The 18,953-nt window shown below is 47.6% G+C and overlaps 1 protein-coding gene across 1 annotated transcript; it reads left to right on the top strand.

Moving 5' to 3' along the window:
- The first annotated feature begins 1,557 nt into the window (after positions 1–1,557).
- On the top strand, positions 1,558–17,758 carry FAM115C (family with sequence similarity 115, member C). The gene is made up of 7 exons (XM_006887260.1): positions 1,558–2,177; positions 8,979–9,955; positions 10,131–10,228; positions 11,264–11,477; positions 12,222–12,461; positions 14,495–14,832; positions 17,504–17,758. The coding sequence occupies exons 1-7, from the start codon at positions 1,558–1,560 to the stop codon at positions 17,756–17,758; spliced, it is 2,742 nt and encodes a 913-aa protein (XP_006887322.1).
- The last annotated feature ends 1,195 nt before the right edge of the window (positions 17,759–18,953 follow it).

The raw sequence follows: 18,953 nt of genomic DNA, 5'->3' as shown, positions 1-18,953 counted from the left end.
ATAAAGCCTTGGCAGCGCACCATCAGCCACATCCAAAGTACAAAACTGATTCACACGAGAGAAAACGGGATCCTGAGCTGCCTGTACTGCCTTCTGTCACTCTGAATAGCAGCCACCCCTTCCGGGCCTCTCACCGTTCTCCACTGAGTCCTCTAATGCATTATAACGGCCCCACAGAGGTGCAGGCAACACTCATCATCTGGGGGCTCAAAAGAAAAGTTAACAGGCGACTATTCAAGTTGGAAATCATGTCAATGCCTTCAGTCAGCACAGCTTCTCAGGTCGGCTCACACACCCTTTGACCCTCATCCTCTGGGCTTTCAGTCAGCACACACGGCTCTCTTAGTCCGCCAATGGCGTGTCTATGCCCATCCTTCAGCAAGCTTGGGGGCAGGCCCATGATCTGACTCGGCTGTGGGATGGCGTTCCCAATTCAACTCCATCTCGTGCTCTTCTCTGCTTTTCCGCTACTGCTACTTGCCCCCATCTGGTCCCTGCCTGAGATGTGTAGGAATATCAGGTCACAAGATTAGGGAGGAAGTGGAGAACCTGAGGGAGAGAGAAGGAGACGTAGAAGGGGCTTGTGACTGGGTTGTAAACTATTGGGGAAATAGATTCTTCTCAAATTCCTGGCTGTTCCTTTGAGAACAAGAGTTTCTGTCCACTTGGTGAAGCTGTCCTGGCTGCCCAAGCCCATCTACTCAGACCCAGAATGCACAGGGAGAACCCCACAACTGAGCCATGGAAAAAGGAGCTGCCTTCCTTCACCCCATCTGCAAGACTGGAACGTGAGGTCACCAGCAAGACAGTGAAGGAATAGAAGCTGTGTCACCTCAGCCCTCATTATGCCAGACCCTGGCTGACCACGCAGACCTCCTGACAATCACAAATCTTTCCTCAGATGGAGAAGTGGACACTACAGTTGGGAAAACAAAGACCAGAGGTTTTTCTGGGAATTCTCTGGAAGGGACTAGAGAGGCCAGCTCAACACTGTCTATGGAAGCAGAAGTCAGGGTGCTGCTCTGGCTTGGGGAATGGGGACAGCCCAGAGGACATGCTGGGAGCCATACTCTCTAGTCTCTGGAATAGTGTCCTTTCCTATCCCTCAGCCTAACTGACCAGGACCCTAGAACTTGGCTCTACTCAGGCTTGTCCCAGCACCGTGTACTCCAGTTCCCTTCCATCCACGCTGCCTATCTTCAACAACTGCCTTCTGATCTCCTGGGCTACACAGAACCACTCCTTGCCATTCTTCCCAGCATCGAGGGCACATCTTGATACATTCTGCTCAGCAAGGCTTTATGACTCAACCTTGAGCACTTCCTCCTGTCTGACATGTACTTGATTTCCACATAGTAATGACTTAGGGGTGAGTGTCCTTATCCTCTTATCTGCTGGGTTACATATGTCATTTCTCAGAAATGTCAGATTCTTGGAAATAGGAATCTTATCTGCTGTGAACCTGGTACCAGATGAGGACTTTCTGAAGAAACACCTATAAATGGTCCCTCATTTGTGTCTGCCCCAATGACAGTGTCTCTGCAGAAGCCAACAACCATGGAGACTCCAACTTCTGCCTTCAAGGCCCTCATGAACGGGGTGACAAGCTGGCATGTCCCTGAAGATGCGGTCCCCTGCGAACTGCTTCTGGTTGGAGACTCTGCCTTCCCAGTGATGGTCAACGACAAGGGCCAGGTCCTCATCGCTGCCTCCTCCTATGGCCATGGCCGCCTGGTGGTGGTGGCCCACGAGGGCTACCTGACGGATGCTGGGTTTGCTGCATTCCTTGTCAACGCCGTGCGCTGGCTCTGCCTCACCCCTGGGACTCCTGTTGGTGTGCATCCGTCCCTGGGGCCCCTACTCAGCATCCTTCAGGAATCTGGGCTCCACGCCCAGGTTGAGGAGCAACCAAGAGAGCCCTTGGGGGCTTACTGCATCAGTGCCTACCACGGCACCATGGCGGAGCAGCTGGTCCAGTTTGTGAAGCGTGGAGGGGGCCTGCTCATCGGGGGCCAAGCCTGGCACTGGGCCAGCCAGCATGGCCGTGACAAGGTGCTGTCTGAGTTCCCTGGGAACCAGGTGACCAGTGTGGCCGGAGTGTACTTCACTGACACCTATGGGGACAAACAGTGCTTTGTAGTCTCTAAGGAAGTACCTGAAATCCCACTTCAAGTCAGGTGAGTGGTGTGCCCCTCATGGGAATTGGGATTGGTGTTAAAGTAGATGTGTCCTCTCCCCACGGAGCGAGCGTCCATATGAACACAAGGGTTTCCACTTCAGTGTTGGAATCGGCCCAGGCTAAGCCAGCATCATTCAGAAGCACTGGCATGCAAGAGGCCCTGTCTCACCCCAGGCCTCTCCTACGGCCACAGCAAACTTCAGGTCAGTTGTTGTTGTTGTTGTTGTTGATTGCTGTCAAGTTGAGCACGACTCATAGCAACCCTATGAACAAAAGACCCAGACCCTGCTCTGTAGCTATCATTGTTTCTCTAAGTTCATAGAGATCACAGATTCAGGTCCACAGACGTGTCCTGCTCCCCACTGCCTCTCCCAGAGCCTGGTGTCTGCACCATATTGTTGTTGAGCTGCCAGTGAGTCAACTCCAGGTCAGAGGAGGACAGAGCAAACACGCTGCCCGTCCTGGGCCATCTTCGTGGTGACTGGGCTTTGTGTCCATCGCTGTGGCTAGGGTGCCAGTCCACACCAATGAGGGTTTACCTCGTCTTCACTGGCCCTCGACTTGACCAACCCCGATGTCCTGCTCTAACTCTTGCGCTTCCCTGACGACATGTCCACAGGCAGTGGGTTGAAGTCTTGCCACCCTGACTCTAAGTAGCATTCTGGCTATGTTTTCTGTGGACAATCTTTGGGATGTTAAACATTCCCTACCAACACCAAAATGAAAAGGCATAAATTGAAGTTGTCACTTTCCATGCAAATGAGCCCCTTATAGTGTTCAAAAGCTGTTACTACTTTGAAGGTCAAGGTGTGCCTCATCCAAGCCATGGTTTAATGACTACATGTGAATGTGGAACTCGGACAGTGAATAAAGAAGGGCAAACAATAATTGATGCCTTTGAATTATGATGTTGACAAAGAATACTGAACAATGACAGGAAAACACACAAGTCTTTTGACAAAGTAATACTGAATGTTTCCTAGAAGCAGGGGTGATGAGAGTTCCTCTCAAGTGCGTTGGGGACATTATAGGGAAAGGTCAGTCCCTGGAGAAGGACTTCATATTTGTAAAATTGAGGGTCCATAAAAAAAGAGAGTAGCAGCATGTTCTAAACAGAAGTCATATCGGAGTGATGTCTCCTGTGAGGGTCACACAGATGAATTCTGATAACGTCACTGGTTTCTTCTGCTCTGTGTAAGGTTCCTGTGAGTAGGGACTGACGAGATGGTACCAGATCATAACGACAAGGACTCAGTGTACTTATCGAATAGCGTTTGTGAGTTTCATGCCTTATTTATACACTTTGAGTTCATGGCATTTGTTTCCCTGGAATACCTTGGTCCCTGTGTGATTGTGTGTTTGTGCCTGTCTCTTTGCCAAGGATCAGTGGATGGACACCTGTGCAGAGTTTCCCCATCCCCCTTGCAGGGTGGGCTTACTTGGGAGCCTGTTGCAGCAAGAGCTGTGAGGAGAGGGAAGAAAAACCAGTTGGAGATGTTGATCCACGAGGCAAACTTTCAGTAACAAAAAATTTCAAAAGCATTTTAAATGCATACTGAAGCACTGAAAAAATCCAAGTTACAGTAGGACAGTGGGTATTTAAAGGATGCTGTATTTTGCTGTTCATAGAATAGTTGATTAGATTGGCATTAAAAATCATGTACACTGCTGTATTTTGCTGTTCATAGAATAGTTGATTAGATTGGCATTAAAAATCATGTACACACATACTAATTAAACAAAGGAGAAAATACTCATTAAACCACAAACAAAATTAAGTTCTAATAAGCTTTATATTCAATATGATGCCACATTTCTTAAAACAGTATCTCTCTATTTGCTGCTAATGGCACCATTTCAACTCTTATTGCTGCTATGGGATAAGACACCACTTCTCCCAGGGATTTCCGAGGCTGTAAATCCTGACGGGAGCCGCCTGCCTCGTCTTTTTACCTCCACAGAACTGATGAGTCTAAACCATGAGCTACAGGTTAGCAGGCAAGCACTTAAATTGTTGCGTCACCATGTATAATTAGCAATGTCTACCATAAAAAGAAGACGTGATACTGTGACTGGTCTTTCTCTTATAGTAGGTTTTTACTGATGAGTGCCTGTTTTCATTTCTAAACATCTGATCATCTTATATTTTTTTATAATTATAACTTGAAAGCAAACATTTTCATATTCTTTCTCTGCTTTTTTAGAACCCTAAAGCAATAGAAAAATACGAGGATAGGAAGGAGAAGGGAGTCTTTCCTGTCATATTTGTGAAGGAATTGCACAGTTTCATGTGTGTTTATGTGGGAAGACAGAGTCTTTTCAGAAAGCCCTGTCTGTAAGTGAACCACATTGATGGCCTGTCCCTCACAGCATCGAGCCCCTCACTGCATCGAGCAGGAAGGGGCTGAGCTCTGCACTGTGAACCGCAGAGCCTGGATTAGCTACTTCCCTCACACTCTCTGGTGTGGATTACACGAGGTCACTGGATCACCCATGAGACCTGTTGCCCTGCAAGTGTGTCCTGTCACTTTACTTTCCCACTCTTCGAGCCATCACCTTCCCTACAGGAAGCCTCATGATCACTGACCTTTGGTGGCTTCCAACAACACTTGTGATACAAACCCCGAGCTGTGGCCATGCCAGAGACAGGGCTTTTGTCTCAAGTACCACCCAGAGAAGACTGGGGGGTGGGCATCACCTGGTGGATGTTCCCTGAGATGCTCTGTTCAGGTTGAGCTGCAGTTCCCAGATCTCTAGCAGTTGTTGACTCCTTGTTCTCATGGTGGCCTGACAGGTCCATGGGGCAGCATAGGTCACTAGGGACCCTGTGTTTGGGCCTGACAATTAGTACCAAGGGTGCTGAGTCTTGGAGATTCCAGCTCAGGCAGCCTAACACAGACTAGAAAGAATCATCTGGACCTATTCTCTAAGGAAATCTATGTACTGAGCCCAGTCCCCAGCACAAGGCCCACTAATCTCAAGGTGAAACCTTGTAAAAACAATGGTGCTTGTATGAGGTAACTGAGTCTTACCTCTGCTCGTTTCCCAAGAGGAACCAGTTCCAATTCACCTCATCCAAAGCTCAAAACTGCTTCCCATGACCTAGTGTTCCTCAACTACTGTCAATCTGACCTAGTGTTCCTCAACTACTGTCAATCTGACCTAGTGTTCCTCAACTACTGTCAATCTGAGTATCAACTGTCCCTCCCAGGTTCTACTGTGCATTGTTCTACTACTGGGTTCACCAGCCCATTGCAATGGCCACACCGAGCTCACAGCTAAATTCATGACTACAGAGGTTTACTTTGGAAATTAATAAGTTAGGTTTCCAGTTGAAAACGAGATACAGTTCTTCAGTTAGCACAGCTACTCAGGTTGCTCAGAGGCCCTTTCCCTTCGTCCTCTGGCCTTTAGGTCAGTGTTACAAAGTGCTCTTGTTGTTAGTTGTGGTCAAGTAACTAGGATTCAAAGATACCCTATGAATAACAGACCTGAAACTTAGCGTTTTCTGTGCCATCCATCCTCATGGGCTCTGCCTTGTTTAATGCCATGCGGTCTTCACTGTGTCATACAGAGTCATCTGCAGTTCCTTCAGAGGCTTCCTCTCTTTTGTTGACTCTGCTTTTCTGAAAGATCCCTTAATCTTGCCAATTATGTTGTTTCCCCTTGTCCTTTGATCTGTTTCTGTCTGCATGTGTCAAGGAATTATTCATTCCTGTGGAGGGGGGAGAGGGGGAGGGAGGGAGGGAGGGAGGGAGGGAGAGAGAGAGAGAGAGAGAGAGAGAGAGAGAGAGAGAATGTTAGTTTAGTTTTGACTATGTGTTGGTGTCTGCTTCTCTGCTGCTCCTACTGCTCTGGTCTGGGTCTTAGTCTGAGGTGCACAGGACTGTCTGGTCCAAATAGATACATGCTGGATTCTGATTCTTCTTTGCTGTTTCTATCTAAACTTGCACTACTTAAACCTGGAAGGGTGGCAAGACTGACCAATCTCCTCTTTAGTCTGCATATTCCAACCCAAAAGGTGTTATTCACCACATTCACATCATCGGGATAGCTATATTATGAAAGGCATGTTGTTGTTGTTGTTGTTGATCACCTTCAAATCAAGCACGACTCATTGTAACCCTATGAACAAAAGGCCTGAAGCCCCTCTACAACTATGGACATTTATCGAAGTTCATAGGCTTTCTGGAGGCATGTTGTTTAGGAAGTGGATGTCGCCCTGCTTCCAGACATAGCATGTGTTGTTTTGATATGCCGTTGAGTCACTTGGGATGCACAGGGACAGCAGCTCCGAACCCTTCCCTGTCCTGAGCCATTCTCACCAACTCTGACACACCAAGCCCATTGCCCTAGTTACTACTGTATCAATCCATCTCATCCAGACTTTCCCTTTACTGCACTGTCCATCCACTCTTGCGAGCATGATGTCCTTCTGCAAGGACCAATCTCTCCTGGCCAAGGGCCCAAAGTAAGTTAGGCAGAGCTTCAAAATCCTAGCCTCCAAAGAAAGATTTGGCTTCACCCTCTCCAAAACAGACCTATTTGTTTTCTTGGCAGTCCATGGTATGTTCAAGACCCTTCTCCAGCACCACAGCTCAAAGGCATCTATTCTTCCTCGGTCAACTCTAGTCATTGTCCAACTCTCTGAAGCATAACAAGTAACTGAGAAGATTATAGCCTGGATTAGGTGCACCATCGTATCTAGACTGACATCGTTGCTCTTCAGCACTCTGGAGAGGCCCATGACAGCACATTTTCCCAATGCAATTCATCTCTTGATTTCCTGACTGCTGGTGTTAAGAGTGTTGATTGTAATTGTTAACAACCTCAATCTCTTCTCCATTTAAATATGGGCAATTGGCCCAGTGGTGAGAATCTTTGTCTTCTTGACGCTGAGCTTCAATCCATATTGAAGACTGCTGTCCTTGACCTTTTGCAGCAAGTGCTTCAGGTCATCTTCAGTTTCAGCAAGCAAGGTTGTGTCATCTGCTTATCATAGACTGTTAATGAGTCTTCCTCCAATCCTGATGAAAGGCATGTTATAAAAGACAAAATTATTTAGCTAGGAAATCCATTTTACAAAATCAATTTGTAGTACCACATGGCACGGGACATTTTTAATCAGACAATCACATGACCTGCTATGCTTGAAATGATAAGGTAAGGAAAAATGATGTCACCTTCATAATTAAAAAGACCATTTCTAGATCTATCCCTAAATAAATCTGTGAGTGACAGGATAATAGCTATAAGCATAAAAGGAACACCTGTTAATACCACTATCATTCAACTATATGTACCAACATTCAGAGCTGAAGAGGAAGATATAGATGATTTCTACTAATTCAGTCAGAAATCAATCTAACATGCAACCAAGATGCATGAATAATAATAGGTGGCTGGAATGCAAAAGTTGGGAACAGAGAAGAAGAATCAGTAGTTGGAAAACATGGATTTGGTGATAGAAATGAGGCTGGAAATAGAATGATAGAATTTCGTACAATCAATAATTACTTCATTGAAAATATATTTATGTAAGAAACACAATGGTGACTAAAACTATACACATGGACTTCACCTGGTGGTCTATCCAGGAATCAGAGTAATTATATCTGTGGAAAGAAACACTGGAGGTGCTCAACAGCAGCTGTGAAAACTAGGCCAGCTCAAACTGAAGCTAAAGAAAAATTAGATCAAATCCTCAAGAATAAAAGTTTGACTTTACATCTATCCCACTTGAATTTCAAAACCATGTCAGGAGGCATGAGGCCCTGAACACTAATGAGTGAAGACCAGACAAGCTGTGAGAGGATCTTAAGAGTATAATCCGTAAGAATGTAGAAGGTCATTACAAAGATGACAAAAGACCAAGATAAAATGTCACAAAAGACTCTGGAAAGTTCACTAGAGCACCAAGAACCCAAAGCAAAGGGGAGAACTCAGGACATTAAGGAGCTGAACAGAAGATTTCAAAGGGCAGCTCGAGAAGATAGAGCAAAAGATTATAATGAAATATGAGAAGAGCTGGAGTCAGAAAAATCAAAAGGGATGAACTTGCTTGGCATTTCTTTTTTTTTTAATTCTTTTGTGTGTGTGTGTGTGTACTCTCAAATCAGATCTGACTGGTACAGGAGGAGATTGTCTCTCCTTCTCCAGCAGAGTATCTGGTGGATTCTAACCATGCACCCCTGGGATTGCAGTGCAGCTTCTTGCCACTAGGTCACCAGAGCTCACTGCTTGGCATTTCTTAAGCTGAAAGAACTGAAGAACAACTTCATGCCTTGAGTTGCAATACTTAAGGATGCTTTTGGCAGAGTATTAAATGATCCAGAAAACATCAAAAGAAGATGGAATGAGTATGCAATGTCACTGTATCAAACAAGAATAGGCTGACTCTGAAGAATTTCTTGAAACAACTTATGACCACGAGGCAATGGTGAGGAAGGAGGACGTTCAAGTAGATCACCAACCCTTCTTCCTACCACACAGTAGACTGGAAGCATCGCTGTAACCTGTCCACTGCGGTGACCTTGCTGGTGTTTGATAGGGCAGTTGACTAGCTTCTGGCATCACAGAAACACCCAAGTCACCAAACACACAAAACGAACAAAAGAGTGGTGATAAAAACTCAGACTTCATAAAATGCATTATCCCAAACTCAAGTCCAAGATGTCATGGAGGAATGAGAGGATAACGTTAAAGAAGCACTCTTCCTACCTCACGAAGACACCACTGGTCAATGACACCTTTCCCAAACCAGCTGACCACCCTCTTCCCCTTTCCTCTGTCTCTACAGGTGTGGGGAGGACGTCAGCCAGGATCAGCAGAAGCTCCTGGAAGGAGTCTCAGAGCTGGACATAGAAACCGGGGGGATCCCCTCCCAGCTGCTGGTGCATGGAGCCCTGGCCTTTCCTCTGGGGCTGGACGCCAACCTCGGCTGCTTCCTGGCCGCTGCCCGCTATGGCCGTGGCCGCGTGGTGCTGGCTTCTCACGAGGCCTTGCTGTGTGCGCCCCAGTTGAAGCCCTTCTTACTCAATGCTGTGCGCTGGCTGGCCAGGGACCAACCGGGCAAAGTTGGAGTGAACACAAGTCTGAAGAAACTTTGTCCCCTGCTGTCTGTGCATGGACTGACCTGCAGTCTGGAGTCTCAGTTGACCAGTGGCCTGCGTGTCTACTGCTGTACAGCCTACAGTGCCAAGGAGGCCCGAGAACTCCAGGAATTTGTGGCCGAGGGTGGGGGGCTGCTGATTGGAGGCCATGCCTGGTGGTGGGCCTCCGAGAACCCAGGCTGCTCCCCTCTGGCCAGCTTCCCTGGGAACCGCATCGTCAACCCCTTCGGTCTCAGCATCCTGGCCCGGACCCTCAGTGCTGGCCGTTTTCCTGTGCCCACGCCCAAGATGTTGAACTACCACTTCCGCAGGGCCCTGGCCACCTTTCAGGAGGACTTGAGCATGGAGAAGAGCTGGCTGGCCAGGCTGGGTGTGGACGGGGCAGCCTTCCTGCAGATCCAAGCTAAGGGAGTCCCTGCCTATGCCTCTGTCTACACCTTTCTCAAACAGATGGTCATAAAGACATTACAACAGGTTGGCTTCCCTGCTGTGAGCTGGGACAACCCTGTGGCCAGTGACTCCCGAGAGGCCAGGCTGCTCTGCCTGGGCACAGAGCTGGTCCACTCGGGCACCGACTGCTCCCAGATGATTCAGGGCTTTATAACATCCAGCTTCCCACCCAGCCTGGACCCCATCACAGTGCAGATCGACGGGACCAACCCAGGTGCGTGTGAGGAGGAGCAGGCGGGCCGTGTGGGCAGAGGGGACTCAGCAGGACAGAGCCCTGGAGGTGACTGTGATGTGGAGAATGAGTCAGGGCACCAGGAGGGGCTGCTGGTCGTGGAGCAGGAGAGGGACAGTCACTCACAGTGGGTCAACCCTCCCCTCGGCCCTTACAGGCAGCAGTGACATCTGGGTGAGCACGGGGCTCTACCTCCCGGAGGGAATGAACTTGGAAGTTTCTCTGTCAGAAGCCGTGGTCTCTGATGGCCTGAAGGTAAGGCTGGAGTGAGCCCAGGTCCTCAGAGCTACAGCCTCCCACCCACATCCTGCCTTCATGTAGTTTGCTGTCTGGGGTCCCAAAAACCACTGCATGGAGCGAACCCTGCCTCTCGGTGACCTTGTGAAGTGTCCTCGAGGCTTCGCAGGTCTTTGCTCTGTTTTTTTGGGGGGGTCCTTCTCAGGTTCCTCTCAGGACTCCCACTGCCCATCTTCCGTCAGCACTGCGCAGACTCTGTTTGTTCCCCTGGACCCTCCCAGAGTGCACGAGTGGGTTCTGCTGCCCATTTCACAGAGTGTCCTGAAGAGTCAGGGTCCCAGAGCCCCTCATGTCAGATCACACCAGGATCAAACCTCAGCCCCTCATTTCTGTGTCTGAAGGCCTTTCCCAACCATGAGGGTGCAGTGAGCCTCCAAAGGTGAAGGGACAACACCTGCACTCATCCTGCCCTCAGCACCCCCAGGCATCTTCCTGAGTCCCCTCTTTTCTCAGCACCCCACCCGCAGCCCTTGAGATTGAGTCTCTTCCTGCTTGTTCTCATGCCCAGTGCCTGCCGCACTGACAGGCTTGCTTGCTCAGCGCCCTTCCCAGATCGGCTGCACTGAACCTAAGACAACCCCAGGGCCAGCGGGCCAGGAGTCAGCCAGGCAGCCAGGAAGGAGACCATAGAGAGGGGCAGACGCACCCGCCCTCCACCTCTCAGGTCAAGCAGCACAGCTCTGCCTGGCCTCCTCTGTCCAATGTGGATGAGGCCCTTGGCTCACTCCCACTGGGAGCCACCAAAGATGCAGGTCCAATGCCAGGGCCAATGCAGGACACACCTGTCACACCTGGGCCCTCACAAGATAGAGATCTCCTGGAGGGCTGTGTGGGAGCTGAGGAAGGTGATGCAGACCTGGAGCGCCAACACCTGCAGGCCTCTACTCGTCACCCACAGAAAGAGAAAGCAGAGTGCATGGCTCCCCATCCACACATCGTACCAGGGCAATCCTCCAGGGCCCGGTCTTCTGACTCAGGTGTGTCCCTCTGCAGGTGCAGGTAGGCTGCCACACCGATGACCTGAGCCATGCCAGCAAGCTGTGCCGAGCCCCCATGGTGACCCACCTGTGCCATGCGGACCGGACTGAGCTCTCAGTGCCCTGCCTGTGGGGTGGCCTGATCTACGTCATTGTGCCCAAGGGCAGCTCTCTGGGCCCAGTGCCCATCACCTTCAGGAAAGCTGTGCCAGCCCCCTATTACAGATTGGGTGAGTGGGGACCAGGACTGAGCTGAGGCATCAGGGGAGCCAGGGAGCTGGCTGTAGAGGAAAAGTGGGGTCAAGGTGAGTGAAGGAGGAGACCTGCTAGGACAGAGATGCAGGTCCCCTGTCTAGGGTGATGGGACAGGCAGTGTCCAGGGATATAGAACGTTCTGCATTAAGAGCACAACGCCCTGTATCCAGAGATAAGGAGCTCCCAGGTCCATGGATATGAGATAGTCTGTGTTCATGAATATAGTATACAATGCATCCGTGGATGTTGTATTCCCCGTGTCCCTGTTTACAGAACACTCTGCATTTATCTATATGCCTTCTCTCCAGGGTGTGATACGTGCGCTCTTGTGTCCATGGGTATAGGACATCATGATTTCATGCATATTCTCTATTCACGTACGGTATAGAATGCCCTTTATCTAGAGAAATAACACTCTTTGCATCCATGCATACAGGATATACTGAGTCCGTGGATACATAATTCCATACATCCATGGATATGGGATAGCCTACTTCCAGCCGTAAGAAACACCCTTGCATCTATGGATAGAAAGCAGTTTATATCCTGGATACAGGATGCGCTGTGTGCATGGATACAGAAACCAAAGGACCATGAATTGGGGTGTTCTGCATCCAGGGACATGGCAAGCATCCAGGTCATGAGATGGCAGAGAGAAAGGTGTCATGACTCACTCACTTCACAGCAGTAATGTCACATGTCCGTGGTACTTACTCCAGGTCAAACATCACAGGAGGAGTGGAGGAGGTGCATCCAGCAAAGTCCGGCTCCCTGGGGGGAGCTGGTGACAAGCAACATCATCCTGACCGTGCCCACCAAGAGCCTCCACTGCCTGGAGGACCCCAAGCCTGTGCTGCACCTCTGGGATGAGATGATGGCCGCTGTGGCCAGGCTGGGAGCCCAGCCCTTCCCCTTCCACCGCCCTGAGAGGATTGTTGCTGACGTGCAAATCTCAGCAGGTGGGTGCCTGAGGAAACCGCCCATTTCTTATTTTGAATGCCCAACTGGAGTAAAATATAATGTCATGAGAAAATAGCGGGAAAATCAGAACAGGCCTGGCTTTGCGAGGTATGACACGATGCTCGTACGTGAGAAACCTGCAAGAGGAAATTCAGTGGGACACTAAACTAAAATTAAAACACAGTACCAGTGGCTCACAGACGGCAGTGGGGGTACTTCAAGAGGAGGAAAATGAAGGAGTTCCTTCAAACATAAGGCAGAGAAGGCAACAAAGAAGAAAATAGCAGGAACATGTCTACTTGTATTTTATTGGCTGTAAAGACATTCGACTGTATGCACAATAATAAAGTGAATAACATTGAGAGGAATGGGGTTTCTACAGCACTTAATTCTGCTCATGTGGAACCTGAACATGGACCAGGAAGTGAGAATTGAATAGGCCAAGGTCAACAGCATGGCTTCATATCAGGAAAGGTCTGCGCTGGGGTTACATCTTTTTACCATACCTATTCAATTTGCATGATTAGCAGATAATTTGAGAACTTGGACTGTATGAAGAAGAATATGGCATCAGGATTGGAGGAAGCCTCATTAGTAATTAGATTAATGGCACCATCTTGATCAAAGTAAAGAGGACTTGAAGCACTTACTGAAGAAAAAAGTTTATAAAAATCAAAGTTTATATACCTTCAGTATGATTATACATCAACATAAAATAAAAATTCTCGCCATTCGACCAATAGCCAACATCGTGATAAATGAGGTAAAAGAAAATTCAAGTTGTCTATTATTTCATTTTACTTATATCCACAATTGATACCTACAGAAGCTGCAGTCAAGAAATCAAAAGACGTGCTGTAGTGGGCAATTCTGTTGCTAAGGATCTTTTAAAAGTGCTAAATGCAAGGATGTAAGTTTGAAAACTAAGGTGAATCTGACCCAAGCCATGGGTTCAGTTGTTTTTTTACAACATAAATGTGAAAGTTTGACAATGAATAAGGAAGATAAAAATAATTGATGCCTTTCAGTTGTAGAGTTGGTGAAAAATATTGACTATACCATCGATTTCCAAAAGAACAAACAAATCTGTCTTGAAAGACATAAAGTCAGAGTGTTTCTTCAAAGCAAACAGGATGCGACTTTACCTCATATCCTTTGGGAATATCGTCAGAAGAGGCCGGTCATAATGTTTAGAAAATAATTAGCAAAGTAGAAGAAGACCTTCTATGAGGCGGATTGAGCAGCACAAGGTCTGCAGCAGTGGGCACACAGAGATTGTGAGGGTCGTGCAGGACCTGGCAGGGTCTGTGCATGTTCTTCATAGGATTGTTAGGAGTTCCAGCCCATTCAAGAAAGCCTAATAAGAGAGAACACGATCTTAATTCCGCATGGAGAATACGCATATTCCCTGGACATCAGTTCTCTGTGTAAAATAGTAATGTTGGCTACACCATCACTGTCACAGAGTATAAATCTAGACAACAATGGTTTGCCTGGGGGCTGTCAGAATGATATCCTCTAGGCCTAAAGGAGTTTCAAATGCAAACTCAGGACACCATGTTGCAAACTCACATGGAAAAGAAGTTTACAAGACAATGAAACATTAGATTATAACAAGTAAGTCTATGAACTATCCAGATTGCTCAGGGCTAAAGTGAGAAGAAGCCATAACTTGAGTGGAGAAAGGCTAGAAAGCCTGGGAGAAGACTAAGGATAGTAAGTTCCTGTCCAAGTCAAGACATCCATCTACCTTCTAGACAACAAGGAAGTCCTGGAGTTATTGGGCCACCAATATGAAGTTGGAAAGTCACACAAGGGAAAGGAATAAAGATGGGTTTGGATGGACCTCAACCATCACCTGTTCCTCCTGTCCTCCTGGTTCAAATTCAAGGAGCACATTTATTTTCTAGACATCAAGGAGATCCTGGAATCATTAGCCACCAGGATGGATAAGGGAAGTCATACAAAGGGAAGGGGTGAAGGTGAGTTTGGGTGGGTCTCACGCATCTCCTTTCTTCCTCCTGTCCTTCAGGTTGGATGCACTCTGGGTACCCCATCATGTGCCACGTGGAGTCGGCACATGAGCTCACCAGTGAGGCAAGCATGAGGAGCAATGGTCTGTGGGGACCCATCCACGAGCTGGGCCACAACCAGCAGAGGCATGGCTGGGAGTTTCCCCCACACACCACTGAGGCCACCTGCAACCTGTGGTCAGTCTATGTCCACGAGACAGTCCTGGGCATCCCCAGGGCTCAGGCCCACCCTGAGCTGAAGCCTCCAGAACGGGAGAAGAGGATCAAGACACACCTGAGAAAGGGAGCCCCTCTGAGTGACTGGAGTGTATGGACAGCCCTGGAGACATACCTTCAGGTACTGGACAGAAAGCAGAATTCCAGGGCCCAAGTCTGTGCAGCACTCACTGTCCCCAGGTGCATCTGACTCCTTCACCATCCAGGTATCTCTCAGGTGACCCATTTCCAGGATGGACTTAAGACTATTTCTCCACTCCCTTTTCCATGACTTTGTGGTTACACGGAAATAGAAAATATGAACAAAGCAACACTGACTCACACCGCACAAGACTAAGAACGCAGGCTCCTAGTTAGGCTCCCTAAGATTGGGTCACAGTGCCAGCACTTACTGCTGTGTTCTGTCCTCAGTGAGAATTCCAGTAATGACAGTGCTTTGGTTTCCTATTGTTTTTCACATCTTTTTATGAGTGAAATGATAGTCACAGTGCATCTTATATTAAACTTTACCTTATGTAAAATGATAACAGGGGCTCTGATGGCCTAGGGGATAGGGAGTTACTTTGCCAACACAAAGGTGGGTGGTTCCGATCTACTAGGTCCACGGGGGAAAAACAGGCAATCTTCCTCTGCGATTTAGAGCCTCTAAAAACCCACTGGACGGCCAGGTCTGAGTCTGTTTCAACCTAATAGCAATGACTTCAAGTTTGTTTGAGATTGATGGGAAACCCATTATCAGAGGTGTTTTAGGAGAATAACTTCTCCTAACAAGGTTCTCACACTGCCATTCCCCCCATTTAAACCCCAAATGATAACAATCTATCAAGGAGAAGAACCCCAAATTCATGAAGAAAGTCCATTTTTAGCTCTGGTGGATCTTGGCTGAAAGCAGAAAGTACCAGAAGAATGTCTATCTGTGTTTCATTGATTATGCAAAGGCATTTGACTGTGTGGATCACAATAAACTGTGGTGAACACTGAAAAGAATGGGAATCTCAGAACATCTGATTGTGCTCATACGGTACCTGTACTTGGACCAGGAAGCAATCATCAGAACAGAGAAAAAAAAACACTGCACAGTTCAAAATCAGGAAAGGAGTGTGTCAGGATGTGTCCCGTCTCCATATCTTTTTAATCTATATGCAAACAGATCATTGAGGAGGCTGGACTTTATGAAGAGGAATGTGATCAGCATTGGAGGAAGACTTGTCAACAACCTCCATTAATGCAGATGACACAACCTTGCTTGATGAAACTGAGGAAGACTTAAAACATTTGTCGCAAAAGATCAAGGTCTGCTGTCTTCAATATGGATTGAAGCTCAATGCAAAACATTGTCACCAGGGATGATAGATGGAGAGGAGATTGAGATTATTAAAAATTTCAGCTTGCTCAGTTCCACAATAAACACTCTAGAAACCAGCAGTGAGGAAATCAAAAGATGAATTTCACTGGGAAAATCTGCTGTCAGAGGCTTCTCTCCAGAGTGCTAAAAAGTAATGATGTTATTCTAGAGACTAAGGTGCACCTGATCTAGGCCATGATCTTTGCAATTACTTGATACCCATCAGAGAGCTGGACAATGACTAAAGGGGACAGAAGAAGAATCTATGCTTTTGGATAATAGTGCTGGAGAAGAGTATTGAGCATTCCATGGACTGCCAGGAGAACAAACAGGTCTGTCCTGGAGAGGGTGAAACCAAGTTGCTCCTTGAAGGCAAGGGATTTGAAGCTTTATCTGACATATTTTGGGCATATTTCCTGGAGGGACCTGGAGAAGGACATCATGCTTGGAAGGGTGGGGGGCAGCACAGGACAGGAAGACCTTAGAGGACATGGATTAGAACAGTATCTGGGGTAATGGGGGCAAGTGTGTCAGAGACAGTGAGATTGGCTCAGGATAGGACAGGGTTCACAGCTATTGTGTATAGGGTCACTATGAGTCACATAACAATAACAAATCGCCCCCTGGCTATTGGAGAATCCATACACAATGAAATAAAGCACTGTCCTTCCCGTGCCACGTGCTTGATCGTTGTGGAGTAAACCACTATGATCTAGAAGATTGTTACTGGCTGATTTTCAGATCTACAGTTCTTGAGTCTGTGGTGCCTCCTGATAGACTTCAACCTTCAAACTTGGTGTAGCAGTCAAGCATATTAACCACTGCCCCGCGTAGGACGATAGGATTAGTAGGACACCTCTGCTGACATCAAAGGTTTGTAGTAATGAAATGTCAGAAGACCTCTGAGCCAAAAACTGGGTGGGTTCCACAGAGCAAAGGAGAGTCTTATAGACAGTCATTGTTTGGTGATGGCTGCAATTACTGTGTCTGGGAATACTTGAGATTTCCAGTGTACGGGGCCCTAGGATGTCAGATACAGAAAATGGGAAGGTTTCTTAGTTCACTCAGTCATTATATTCAGGAGATTATAGTTGGAGGTTGATCTTCTTAAATGTGAGATCATGAGGTATGTCATTTTGTATCAGACATTATTAGTTTGCTAATGATCTTGAGAGGTGCAGGATTTGTGGGTACGAGGAGGGTGAGTGCCTGAGACTGTGTTTCTCAGCAGGGTGAGTAGAAACAAGGAGACAGATGTGAGGCATGAGAGGACGGACTGGTGAGAGGCTGCTGTCACTGTACCGTCCTTATGAGCATAAATGAGGGTCGCTTGACGACTGGGACGCCTCCCTCTGCCCCTGTCTCTCTCCCATAGTTCCCATCTTTGCGGTACTGGCTTTGGTAGACCAGATGGCTCACGCCGCCTCTCTCTGTCTCTCGTTTCCAGCTCCAGGAAGCCTTCGGATGGGAGCCCTTCATCCAGCTCTTTGCTGAGTACCAGACTCTCTCTGCTGTGCCCAGTGACAACACAGGCAAGATGAACCTGTGGGTGAAGAAATTCTCTAGTAAAGTGCAGAAGAACCTGGTGCCTTTCTTCAGGGCCTGGGGCTGGCCTGTGCAGGAGGAGGTGGCTGCGAGCTTGGCCTGCTTGCCTGAGTGGCAGGAAAACCCCATGAGAATGAGCTTCCTTTTTCAGAATTGAAGGCGATGGAGCCAGTGGGGCCCAAAAGTGGAGGGGACAGTCCTCCAACTTCATTGCAATGTGTAGCTTAGTTCCCAAGTGTATAGAATCTGAACTCTACTTTCCTTATTTCAAGGAAATAGCTCATGTGTTTATAGAGGCAAAGCCCAGGTCTGTAAGTCAGACTTCAAGATAGAAGCCTGTGATACAGTAGATGCCTCCAAAGATGTCATAAAAAATTCATAGCTGTGTCATAACTGTGCTTAGGAAGACAGTGAGGGTCATGGGACACTCTCAGGAGTATGCCTCACTGCTCCTACGTACAGCTTCCTGGAATGCAGGGTTGGCTCACCCATGGGTCCTTCTTGACCCTGCAGGGTCCCACTTTCAAGAGATAGCAGCACTTAGCAGACTTGGTTATCTGTCGTGATCCCTGGCGGTGGGATTTTCCATCCTGAGATTGCCAGCTTTGCTTTAATTTCAAACAATGGTGCTAAAACCCATGGGCCTCGATGGTTAATAATGCATCCCAACATGACTATGACCATCAGTACAAGGTAACTCTTCTACAGGTAAATTCTAACCTCTATGATGTTAATAAGGCAGGATTACAAGATGCATAATAATATGATTAGCCTTATCCACCAGCGACTTTGAGGAAGATGTTCAATTTCCTCCTGTCCAATTTACAGCCTCTGAAATTCAGTGGCGGGCCAGCTGTGAGCGGGGTCCAACTTGACAGTTTATCTGATGAGGGTAGATCTCTTCAGGAGTGTAACCTACATGGCCTTTATAGGCTATAGAGCTTGTCAGATCTACATCCAGGTCAGGTGTCGAACTTGAACCATTGGCTTGCCATATTTGGTGACTTTGGAGTCTTCATTTTCCAAAACCAGCCACCTACAGCCCTATTTTCCAAAAATGACCGTTGGCAATGCCAACCTCTGTGACCACAGACATTGCTGGTGGCTTCTGGAGCCAGCAGCCTTTTTACCGATGACTTGACCTCTGCCTCCTCAGACACATCTCTATCAAGGACTGACCTTCAAGGACTGGCCTACAGACCTAGGGCTTGCTCCTCATAAGCACATGTACTATCTCCTGAAAATAGCTCTCTGTCTCTCTGTTGTTGTTAGGTGTCAGTAAATCAACTATGACTCATAGTGACCCAAAAAGTCTACATCCTAGGCATCAGTGAGCGAAGATGAATTACTCT

This window comes from Elephantulus edwardii, unplaced genomic scaffold (genome assembly GCF_000299155.1).
Source record: "Elephantulus edwardii isolate Elephantulus edwardi_28Jun2011 unplaced genomic scaffold, EleEdw1.0 scaffold00055, whole genome shotgun sequence".
NCBI lineage: Eukaryota > Metazoa > Chordata > Mammalia > Macroscelidea > Macroscelididae > Elephantulus > Elephantulus edwardii.
The sequence above is the reverse complement of the archived record's forward strand: the minus strand, read 5'-3'. Positions and strand labels throughout refer to the sequence as shown.